At 43.6% G+C, this 12573-nt stretch overlaps 1 protein-coding gene across 4 annotated transcripts in view; it reads right to left on the reverse strand.

Moving 5' to 3' along the window:
- Positions 1–12573, reverse strand: part of sik3 (SIK family kinase 3) — a 349943-nt gene that overhangs the window by 41194 nt on the left and 296176 nt on the right. For 3 of the 4 annotated variants that reach the window (XM_085967856.1, XM_085967853.1, XM_085967857.1), the window contains 4 exons: positions 11184–11261; positions 8916–9025; positions 5878–6034; positions 232–387 (listed from right to left, as the gene is read on the reverse strand). In XM_085967856.1, coding sequence (XP_085823982.1) covers positions 232–387; positions 5878–6034; positions 8916–9025; positions 11184–11261 — 501 coding nt within the window. The remainder of the gene's footprint in view (positions 1–231; positions 388–5877; positions 6035–8915; positions 9026–11183; positions 11262–12573) is intronic. The other variant, XM_085967854.1, reaches the window with a different exon arrangement.

Below are 12573 nucleotides of genomic sequence, written 5' to 3' on the forward strand. Positions count from 1 at the left end.
TGCTCACTAACACATACCACTGCCCAGCTCAATGTCAGCACCATCTTGGGAATACTGCACGGTTGGAGTGGACCCTAAGCTAGGCTGAGAAAATAATAAAATATTTTAAATTCTACCACGTTCCTAATTGTGTATTTGGAATATTTCACATAGAAAGAAAATGCTGGTTACTTTATTTTCCCCTTGTTAGCGTTGGTTCTCTGCATGGTTCCATCTTGTGCTACTACTTACTGGATTCATGGTGACCAGTGGTGAAGGGCCTCTTGGACGTTTTAGTAACTGCTGGGCATGCAACTGGATGTTGGCTCCGCCATCAGAAGCACGGCGACCGAGAGGTCCCATACCATTTAACAACTGTAGAGTTGGAGGCTGAAGCAAGGATTGCTCCTAAGGAATTCAAAAGAGAGATTTAGGAATATGCAATATATAAACATACATCATAAAAATTCTATTCATTGAATGGTGATAACTTCCTGCCTAGTAATATCAGGAACAGCCTGCAAATAGTACCATATTTCCATTAACACTTTAGGAAGGATGTGAAGGTTTTGGAGAAGGTGCAGAAGGGATTTACTAGAATGGTTCCAGGGATGAGGGATTACAGTTACGTGGATCGACAAGAGAAGTTGGGGTTGTTCTCCTTGGAGCAGAGTAGGCTAAGAGGAGATGTCATAGAGGTGTTTAAAATCATAAGGGTTTAGATAGAGTAAATAAAGAGAAACTGTTTCCAATGGCTGAAGGGTCAATAATGAGAGGGCACAGGTTTAAGGTGATTGACAAAAGAACCAGAGGAGACATCAGAAAAACTTTTTTTATACGAGTGGTTAAGATTTGGAATGCGCTGCCTGGTAGGGTGGTGGATACAGATTAATAGTAGCCTTCAAAAGGGAATTGGAGAAATACTTGAAGGAAAAAAAATAGCAGGACAATGGGGAAAGAGCGGGACTAACTGGATTGCTCTTCGAAAGAGCCAGCGCAGACTCGATGGGCCGAATGGCCTCCTTCTGTACAGTGATTCTATGAATACATTTTTCCAAAAGCCAACTTCCATAATTGTATTTGAAAACGTATTTTTAACTGATTGTCACACTATTTGCACATTACCACCACCCAGGACTGATTGTGGACACTACAGAAAGGAAGGGAAGAAGGAAAAGCTGTATGAGACAAAGGGAACTAAGAAACCCGGGGTAAAAAGGTAACAAACTAAATAAGAATTAAATATATACGATACATATAGTACACACACACGATCACCCACGGCACTGCTCATGATTAGTCAGAGGAAATTTTAGCTGTTTGTTCTGACAGGTTGTGAAGGGTTACAGCGCCATCTCTGGAGCAAGCAAAAACAACGGGGGAGAAATTCGGTATCGCCCCGTTTGGGGCGCAATTATTGAACGGGCGCAAAGTTTAGCGCCTGGCGCTAATTATCACCTCCGACTGCAAACTTGGCTTCTATCGCCCCTGGAGGTAATTGGAGCGCTAAATCAGGAGCTACACACCTCTCTTAAGGTGCTAACGCCGAGGAGCGAGGCGCTACCTCAGAGCGCTGGCGAAGCTCATGTGATGTCAGTCAGCAATGGAACACAGACACACTGGCGCCGGCCAGTTCTTAAAGGGGAGGGTCGATCTTGCTCTCCATCCACACCCTGCTCATTGCAGCCTTGAATCTCGGCCTGGAGAGACCTGTACATCAATTCTGCTGGAAAGAACAATGGAGAGACCCAGGGAAAGAGCTCAGAGTGCAACCCCCATAGTCTCTTCTAATTCGATGCAAGGAAGGTCAAATCAAAATGAACCTGCAAAGTGCTGCTCAGTCCCCAAAACTCCTTCACACAGCGTTAAATCTCTCCAGAAGTCTCTCTCTCTCTCAGAATGTGTGGTGCAAAAATGTCGCCGACAAAAAAAGGCAGGAAGCGGCCGCCTTTAAATAGCGCTCCCCCAGTCCCTTCCCGACTGCAAAACACTCCCCTCAACCTGTCGTTGCTAGCGGCAGGCGGAAAGGCAGGGGGCGCGACTCAATAACCGGTCCGGGGCGGTGCACGCTCGACTGATGTCACGATCTGCGGGCGCAGGAGATCGTGGTGGTAGTGTTTAGCGCTGCCGCAAAATGTCTGGTCAATTTCGCAGCGGCGCAAACATCGCCGTGCCCAGGCGCTAGTTGGTTTGTGCCCCATTAGCGCCCACGGGAGGCGCTAATGGGAGTCGCTAATCAACCAAATTTTTCCCCCCATGCATTTGTATATTCTTCACTGTAGCTGTACAGATTACTGCATAACTGCAAAAGTAGCAGTATTTTTCATGTCAATGTTGCATTAATGTTGCCCTATACTTTGGTGAAAAAGTATAAATATATGATTTATAAAGTTAACTTTCACAGCTATTTAACTGGTAAAACAGTCAATGGAAAACATATAGGGGGAGAAATTTAGTATAGCCCCGTTTGGGGCGCTAACTTCGCGGGGGCGCGAAAAGTAGCATCCCGGAAAAATCAGCGCCCCGTGCCGGAAATTGGTTGGTTGCGCCCCAAAGGGAAGCGGGGTGCTACTGGAGGTGCCCCGCCTCCCTTTTGGGGCGCTGCGAGTGAATATCGTGGCGCTACGTGCCGCAGCGCCACACGCTGCGGCACGTTGCGCTGCGGTATTGCAGGCCTTCCTCCCCTTCTTAAAGGGGAGGGGCCTTGTGCAGCGCGATCTGGGCCCCCGGGGATCGGGAGTGCTGGCAAAAGAGCCCGGCACCCAAGAGAAAGGGGGGGGGGTTCCGGAGGCCGGGGACGGGAGCGCAGGCAGGTGCTGGCAGGCGGCCAACAACAAAAATGGCCGCCCCGCACCTCGCCTTTAATTTGCGCCTCCCCGGCCGCAGGTACGCCACTCGGACCCTGTCGGACATAGCGTCCAGCGGTAAATCAGGGGGCGCTCCCGAAGATCGCGGCCGGGGCGTGAGCGGGGCGCTGCGCACACCGATGACGTCAGCCAGTGGCGCAGCGCTAACGGTTAGCGCCACCACTAACCTCCCGCTGAATTTTGCGGGAGCCATGGGCAGTGCCGCGCCCGGGTGCTAGTTGGTTTGCGCCCCACTTAGCGCCCTCTTAAGGCGCTAATGGGTGGCGCAGCCAACTGAATTTTTCCCCCATAGCATCTGAACAAAATGAACTGGAAGTGTCATAAAAATCAAATGCATGAAGGTAACCAGCTCTTATTTCAAATCCAATACATTTTGCGTGTTCTTTGGCTGGTTCCATTGTTTAGTTTAGAACTGTGAAGTACAGTTATACCATATTTTTACAAAAACTTAAAGCAGAATAATTATGTGGTGTTTTTAAACTATGTATTTAACTCTGCAACCCTAATTCTGCTAAATTAGAAATGGACTGTATAGTTTAGTTATTTTCAACTTGTCTTTTTATTTGTAACAAAAGCCTAGATTTCCCAATCGGCCGTATTTTTTCACTAGTGGTAAGCCATTTAACGTCTAGCCAAGTTTGGGAAATCTGGGCACAAGTGTTTGATGAAGTTTGTTTATCATGTTTTGTGCGATTTTAAGATGTTTTCCTAATTTTCTTCCTGTGGACTTTTAACACCAGACATTCCTCTCCTGTTGAGGGGGCAGCACATTAGGGTTGTACATTTATCCTCAACTCGGAGGCGGCTGAAGGTGCAGAAGCAGATAAACTGGACAACAGCAGTAACCTTCTCCAGGGATAAATACTTCTGCTTCCGTGCAGCACGCCCACCGGCAGCTCATCTGAGAATTGACTGAAGACAGCAGTCGAGAGTTGCAGGTGGCCCTGGGGTTACAACTTGTAGTGTCTGATTTGGAAAGCATTAAAGTAATCTTGCCATTTAAAAATATTTAACTTACTCTTATCAAATTAAGAGTGGTGCCCGTCACTGCAAGACTCATCCGAGCTGAAAGTGAATGTGACATACATTCAGGCCACAGGGAACCTGGATACTATGTTCAATACAGAGTAATCTACTGATTAATGATGTAGCAATTTAGTGCTTCACAGACTTCTGCATTTTCAAAAACAACGGCATGTTTAATAAGATTAATTTATCAAATTTGTTGACAGAGAAAAAATTCAAACTCTAGGCAGAGTACTGGTTTTTGCATTATATTTTATTTTTTTAGAAAGGTGACACTGAGTATTTTCAACATTAAGAATGAAGTGGTGGGGTTGAACCTCATGCTTTGGACTCACAATCTAGGTTGACACTTCAGTGCATTTTTCAGGTTTCTTTTTCTTCACTAGAATTACTTCACTAACACGTATACTTAATGGGCCATAATTTGCGGCCCCTACGGGTACGTACGAGGTGCGCACACGCCCGTAGGGGCTGCACAAGTTCCGGGTTTAGGCATGCGAAGCACATGCGCTAAAACCTGGAACTTGCAATCGGTCAAGATGATCCGCATCCTTGGGAAAAAGGCATCCGCGGGCAGAGAGTTGCGCTATTTGCCGAACTTCTGCCCAGCAAATGCCCGTGAAATTCTTACACCTGGTAAAAGCTGGCGCAAGGCCTGCTTGTACCAGCATAAGAGTTTTAAAAAACATAGAAATAAAATGTTTCAATTCATTTAAACATTAAAACACATGTACAATAAGGTAAGTTTATTTTTAGACCATTTAAAATATTTAAATTTACTTTTCAAAAAATAAATTTGTTTTAAATGTTTAATTATATTGTATTTTAATTGATTATCATGTAATGTTTTTATTAGTTATGTTAAATCTATTTTTAATGTCAACTCATTCATGCTTATGGAGATTTCATACAAACGGAACCTCCATAAGTATGAATGGGGGTCCTCTTCTTTGATTGGTTGGGCCAGGCCACAGAATCTCAGGGTCGCTTCCCCTGGGATATGTGGGCCTCTACACAGGCCTACGCGCAGAGGCCCAGGAGCGCAAGTGTCGGAACCTCCGGGACCATAAGGTAAGTTCGTAGATTATTTGCTGGTCGGAGGCATCCGTCCGCGGCAAGTCCCCGACCGCAAATTCAGCCCCATTATATTCTATTAGAAAAGATCTCTTCAGACAAGCCTGAAAGAATTCTGCTTAGAATTTGTTTCTCCCAAACGTGTCCCATTTGGATTGAAAAACGGTTAAAATGAATCATTTATCCAGCTGGATGTAGGAGATTCAGAAAGTTCGAATGGTATAGAAGGGCAAGTTTTACAATTGCACATTCCTGGGGCGGAGCTTCACCTGCTGAGAGAACACCACAAAATATTGCAAACAGTCAACCCACAAGTTCCTGTCCATTCATTTTACTAGATGAAAAATCATGGGCTGCACAAGCTGGATTTCCCAATATAGGCTTCTGGCAGACAAGGCTCCACACCGAGAGTACAATAAATTAATGCTCTTTAGGATCCTGTAGATTCATTAAATAGTGTTTACTGTGTGTCTATTTTACATATACATATATATACTTACACACAAGTTGCTAATGCAACCACCTTCATCTTTTAAATGGTTTAAAAATGGAAATGTTCTGTTATTACATTGTACAATTTTTATTTGAATACGTTGCAGATACCTGCAGTACTTCTGAGTTCCTGGTGGAGGCGATGTTGATTTATGGATATGCTCAGGAGCACCGCCAGCAGAAACTCAGTGGCACTACAGCCTTGTACTGATCCAATTTATAATTTCCAGGGTAATTTTGTGACTGTGGAATGAAAATCCTGGTCACACAATTTCTGGGATCAATAGCGACAACAACTGGATGCAGCTTCCAAATGCGGGAACGTAAGAAGTACTGGAAAGTTGTGATTTACTGACATTCAGCTTAGGGAGAGCAGGGTACCTTAGTTAAATCTCAAGTTCATTATTTATTAATCATTTTGCAGCAGAAACATCCATACCTTGTACTCCAGCTGTGTGGCTGGCTGTAAATTCTGCGTGGGAAGCATGTTCTGCATTAGATTAACGTTTGGAACAACCTGCAGGAAGGGAGCCTGAGGCAAGACACGTGGAAAACCAGGCAGGTGGCATTTCTGCAGATCTTCTGTAACTTCAGTTCTACATCATAAAACATTCAACATTTTAATTTAATTATTACATTTCCTCTCACACTTAACCCCCTCTCTTCTAAAGCCAGCAATTAAGCTTTTGTATTGTTCGATGCACAATGGCAACCCTCTGGCAGCTTGCCCTGATATTCTTGATGTGCAAGTCTGAAGAGTGAGTTGTCGGTAGGCTGTTTAACCATGGGGAGACCATAGCTGTGCTTGATCCTGTTCTGACTTGACATCTACTCATGCGCAAAGTCAAGCAAGAGTCACTTGATAGCAGTTATAGACAGGAAAACTTACACAATTTCTCCATAGCTCAGGATCACGGAGGTCAGCTATAAAACCTCCATCATCATTCTGGCAGAGGACACAGATCGGATACTGAAACTGGAACATTCCTGGCATGTATGCCTCAGTGCCACACCAAGTCATACATTTATCCACTAAGCCATTCATGGAGCTGTTTTCCAACCTTTTAAACCAGCAGATTACATAGGATTACAACACAGAAGCAGGCCATTCGGCCCAACCAGTCCCTGCTGGCATTTATGCTCCACTCGAGCCATGTTTTTCAAAACGTGAAAATTTATTGGCTCCCCGCACTGTTAACACAGTTACTTATTATTAATAATCTTCAGATCTTTTTTACATTTCACTTTTAAAAGTAGCAAACATTACATTCAAAAGAAAAATTTAATCAAAATACATCTTCTACAATATATCACTGTTAAAGTTACCTTAAATTTTCTGAAAACGAAATGCATATAGCGGATTTAAAAACAAAAAGAATTTGATTATGACATTCTCTTATTTCCATAAACTATATATTTAATTATATAACTGAGGTAGATTTCTGGTCTAGATTTTCCACCAGAAACATTCGATTGTAAGCAAATTTAGACAAAGTATAGATTGTAAGCAAATTTAGACAAAGTATATATTCAGTCACTATAAAATGTTTATCCCAGACTCAAAATAGGCCCAATAATGTCCAAATATTATTAGTCTACGTAGCCTGGTCAGGAGCATGAATTGAATTCGGCTCACGTTGCTTTCCTTGGTTGGGTTTTTTTAACCGACCCTCTTGCTAACACAGTTTGGGAATAGTAGGCTGGAGCATGGAGAGTGGGCTGTATTTGATGGTGTGCGCGTTGTCCCCATTGGCACCACATAAAGGGCAAGTGCATCGCCTCAAGATTGGGCACAAAACGTTGCCATCGGGTTTTCCAGCAGTCAATGTTCGACCCTTAATCACTGGAGTGAACATTATAACAGCAGTCTATCCAATGCGATGCATAATTTTTCCACTGAGATTCTCTCTACAAAATCTCTCTCTCAATGTTCGTAACTTCTCCCCTGTCCAAACTCCCTTCCCACATCCTGAGAGTTTTTAAGTGTAACTAACTCCTACTGCTGCATCCCAGTGCACTTCTATACAGCTTTGTTCGTGCGGTGCAACTCGCTGCGTATCGCTGAGGGTGCAAAACTCCCCCTTCCCCAGTGAGCTAAGGCCGACACTCCAGAACAGTGCTGAGGAGGTGCTGCACTGTTGGAGGTGCCGTCTTTCGGATGAGACATTAAACCGAGGCCCCGTCTGCTCTCTCAGGTGGACGTAAAAGATCCCATGGCACTATTTCGAAGAAGAGTAGGGCCAATATTTATCCCTCAACCAGCATAACAAAAACAGATTATCTGGTCATTATCACATTGCTGTTTGTGGGACCTTGCTGTGCGCAAATTGGCTGCCGCATTTCCCACATTACAACAGCAACTCCATTTCAAAAAGTACTTCACTGACTGTAAAGCGCTTTGAGACATCCAGTGGTCGTGAAAGGCGCTATATAAATGTAAGTCTTTCTTTCTTTCAGTGCTGTGCATTTCCCAATCTACACACGCTTTTTCCCCTTCTCCCCCAGTCTTAGCTGCAGTGCAATTTTCTGAGCATATCTGTACGGAACTTCCAAATGTACTCCTGAAAGTACATCTAGTATAATACCATTATAATCTCAAAGTCAATTCAAGACCAGTGCTTCTTGTATAAAGCATCCTAATATTTACTGATATGTACTACATCTGATTAAAACAAGAGTACACATAGAGCATCTTTCCCTCTCCCCAATGCATATATTCACATTTCTAAAAAAAAGTCATCCAGCACAGTTACAAGGTGCTGATTTCCCTGATATATATGTATGTACAGGAAACTCTCGATTTACCGGCACCTAAAAATAACCGGAAATCTCGGTTAACCGGCAAAATTCAGGAGTAGGTTCAGGTAAGTTTTACTTCATATTAGTGGCCGTTCCTGGATCTGTGGCTGTGTAACGGGGTTCCTGCACCTGTTGCTAAGCAACAGGGACGCCTGGATCTTGTGGCCGGGGTTCCTGCACCTGTTGTTAAGCAACAGGGAAGCCTGGATTTGTTGCTGTGTACGGGGCTCTCGTACCTTTTACTATACCTCTCTGTAATCCGGACTTTTTGATAAACCGTCACCACACCGGTCCCGGATAAAAAAAGAGTTTCCTGTATGTATGTATGGCAAAAGAACCAGAGGCAACATGAGGAAAATCTTTTTTACGCAATGAGTGGTTGGATTTGGAACGCGCTGCCTGATAGGGCGGTGGATACAGATTCAATAGTAGCCTTCAAAAGGGAATTGGAGAAATACTTGAAGGAAAAAAAATTGCAGGGATATGGGGAAAGAGCAGGGGGGAGTGGGACTAACTGAATTGCTCTTCGAAAGAGCCGGCGCAGACTCGATGGGCTGAATGGCCTCCTTCTGTGCAGTACTGTTCTATGATTCGATGTGCATTAAATATAAGCATGCATGTATCTAATGACATTTATATTGGTTAAGTAGGCAAAGTTATTACGTTGCTAATACCAACCTGGGGTCCGCAACGCCAACAGTGTGTCTCCTCATGGATAGGTATCGCGCCAGTGCCTCTGGGGACGGCTCCTCACCTTCGTCACTATCTAGATTCATGTTACCGTCAGTCTGAGAAGGAAGACCAACATCACAAGTGACTAACAGAAGGAGCAGTGTCACAATCTGTCACTATTAACCTCATCCATCGTGATTATATCTGACCTAGAAAAAATTCTTAATCTTAGTAAAGAATCTCTGGATCTATAAATTTTAGAATCATGAGTTTATATAAAAAATGCTTTGTAAGCACTGTTAAAAGTATGTTCCAGATAAAAATGATACAATTTAAACCAATAATCAGCAGGATAGAGAGAACAAGGCCCTGGGAGTGAAGACTAAGTGACAAAATGTCATGTCCCAGTGACTAGCCTGGAAAACACCATGGCGACGGCAGCCTAGCCTGGAAGGACACGGCATGGCAGACTTCAACAAAAAAACTAACTTAAATAACTTGCAAAAATCTACAAATTCTGTATATTTTTCAGATAGATTCAAAGATAAGAATATTGCAGGCAGCATTTTTCTACTGAAATCAAAACATTCGTAAGCAGTTTCTGCACAAAAAGTAATAGTGCTGAAGTAATGTTTTATGGTTTAATGTCAGTTTGTAATTGTAGTTTACTAGGGGCATAATAAAGTATACATAAGAAGGGTCTGCAAGTTATCCTAATTGCTGTGTTTATGAATAATATTGCAGCTAGCCCAACAAGCCCTTTTACACAGTTGATTTTAAAATGAAATCTCCATTGATAGATTACTTACATTTTTTGTACATTATATATCTTCATGGGGGTGGGAAAAATTATCTTGATCTTAGTTGGTGCACATATTGTTTGTTTTCATTTCCATTCCTTATTAGGGAAAGCGATTGGCACAGTATAACATCCAGTGACAAACCCCATGAAATCTCTACACATACCACGCACAGCACTGGGAGATTGAAGGTGTTGTGCATAATCTGAGAAAGGAGTGGGCCTGATGAGCCTGAGTACTTCAATCTTACAGAGAATTCTGGAGGTCAGTGAAAATGTCAAATTCCGAGTAGATTAGCATGATACCAAATTACTTGTCTCATTTATTATATACATGTATTTATTGGGCTTGCATAGTATATCAAAAGGACAGTTTTATGTCTTACTTCCAATTTGAGATCTATTATATGGTCTCAATAAAAATGTATTGCTGGCTAGTGTTTTATTTTACAAATGAGATTTTGGGATAAATATCAGCATTGGTAAGAGTCCAGTAGATTATCATTTAATTGACAGTAATTAAGGCTTTCAAAACAAAAATCAAAAAGCCCAACCCACAATTATACATAATTAGGTCTTCAGTTAATAGAAAAGCCATTTCCAACGTGTTGTATCAACTTTTGATATTGTATTTAGAATATAAATAAAAATCACCTCAGATGATGAGTAGTGAGTTATTGCATTTTAAGTGTCAGACAAAAATCTGTGCTCAGTTTTCTAACCCAGCAAGTAACTAGCTCTTTCCATAGAACTTGTCTTTACATTAAATATATTAGAGAACATCCTTTGCATATTTTTAATACTATTTCATTACCAAGTACGCCCATTATATTATCAGAATATTTGCTCATCAGAAAAGGAGGAGATCGAGGGCTAGAGGTAATGAATCTATGAGAGTCACAGGGGGTTAGGAAGAGAGCAGAGAGGTCTGGGTGGGTTATGGGAGGTTGAGGGTGTTGTGCATGATCTGAGAAAGGAGTGGGCCTGATGAGCTGAATGGACTTTTCTCTTCATAAATATTCTTGCATTATGTTTATTTTTATTGCTGTTTTTTGTTAACATGCAGAATTGATGCCAAGATCAGAGGTTTTGGTATCTGTCAGGTTCTTCTGACCCGTAACAAAAGAGACTCGATTAACTCAATCCCAATTTTTTTCCACAAGGGATATAAAGTCCCTTCTGAAAGATAATGCAATCGGGAAAGAACTTCTCAAATATAATCCAGAAAACCTGGTTATTATCAACAGTGAAGATTCTTGCCTTTTTTCTTCTTTTTAAAACATGGAAGAAAGAAAAATGAATATTTCATCAAGATTAAAGCTTATGTTCTAAGTATTTCTAAGTATGGTGCTGCAGCCTTAAGAGGCCAGAACTATTCGGTGACCTCAACAGGAAAAGTTAAAATAAATCACATTTGAACATATTGTGCATTTACCAGAAACATCCAATGACACTATAAGGGTCTCATAACTGACCTGCACTATCTGGTTCTCTGGGTTGATGAGCTGCACTTGTGGCACATTTAGACTCAGTGTGTTACCTGTTTGCTCAGCCTGGTGTTAAAGATCATAGGAAAGTCAGAAAAGAAGAAGTGATCAGTTCCTCCAAAATTTCATTCTCAACACAAAAGTCAGAATTGTTTAATAGTCTATGGCCTAGAAATTCAGTATCGCCACGTTTGGGGTACTACAGCTGAGCGTTTGCTAAATTTAGCGCCCGGAGCAACTTAGCGCCACCTTCGCCGAAATTGAGTTGCATCGCCCCAAGAGGTTGCTGCTGCACTAAAGCAGGCGATGCACGACTATCATAAGGCGCTAAGCCGGCGAGCCGAGGCGTTAACACCGAGGGCGGGCGCAGCGCAGGTGCGGCGAGTTGCTGATTGAAGGCAGACACGCTGGCACCGGTCAGCTCTTAAATGGGGAGGGTCGATTTGTTTGGCTGGTACGCCCTGCACACTGCAGCCCTGAAGCAAGGCCTGACCATTGCTGGTTCATCAGTTCTACGCCCAGGACCATGGAGAAGGCCGCTATTCTTCCAAATCCCATTGCACGCTCTTGCTGCTTGTCCAGGGTCATGGGGAAGGAGATGTACTGACGTCTCCTTCTGAAAAGGGCATTGGTCACCTGGCAGATGCAGCAATGTACCGCGAACTGGGAGATGTTGGCAATGTCCCCAGTAGCGGATTGGAAGGAGCCGGTGGCATAGAAGTTGAGAGCCACCGTCACCTTCACTGCCACCGACAGAGACGTCCTGCTCCTCAGCTGTGGCTGCAGATCTCTGCGAAGCAGGTGGCAGATCTCAGTGACCACCTCCCTTCTGAATCGCAGCCTCCGAACACACTGCTCCTCAGACATGTTCAGATATGAGAACTGCTGGCGGTATACCCTGGGTGGGTAAGGTCTCCTGTGCCGACGCCTGTTGGCCCTTCTCCGTCTGGCCATGACTGGCACTCTCTCACGGCGTCTCTGAGCCCTTTGAATGCAATGGAGAAGCCCAACGTTTCCACCCATTGCAGCCCCCATTATATGTGGCAACTCAAGGCTATGGCACTGAAGTTAAAGACAAGTGCAAAGCTCTGGCCTGAAGCCAGAAGTACCTGTGCGAGCGCTGAGTCAAAGCAGAAAGCTCTCTCCCTTTGTCTCTCTCTAAATATCCATCTCTCACACAGGATTGGCACAAAATGGCTGCCACTTATAATGCAGGAGGAGTCCCCTTTAAATAGTGCCCCCCGCACCTGGGAGCCGTTCCCCTCTACCACTCGCTGGGGGCGCCAGGCGCACAGAAGGGCGGCGCCACTGAAGTTCCGGTTCGGGGCGCACCAAGGGCGTTGCACCATGAAATGACGTCAGGATCTGCGCGCGCAGC

Source organism: Somniosus microcephalus, chromosome 26, assembly GCF_052327205.1.
Source record: "Somniosus microcephalus isolate GS21.2 chromosome 26, FLI_Smic_1.0, whole genome shotgun sequence".
Classification (NCBI taxonomy): Eukaryota; Metazoa; Chordata; class Chondrichthyes; order Squaliformes; family Somniosidae; genus Somniosus; species Somniosus microcephalus.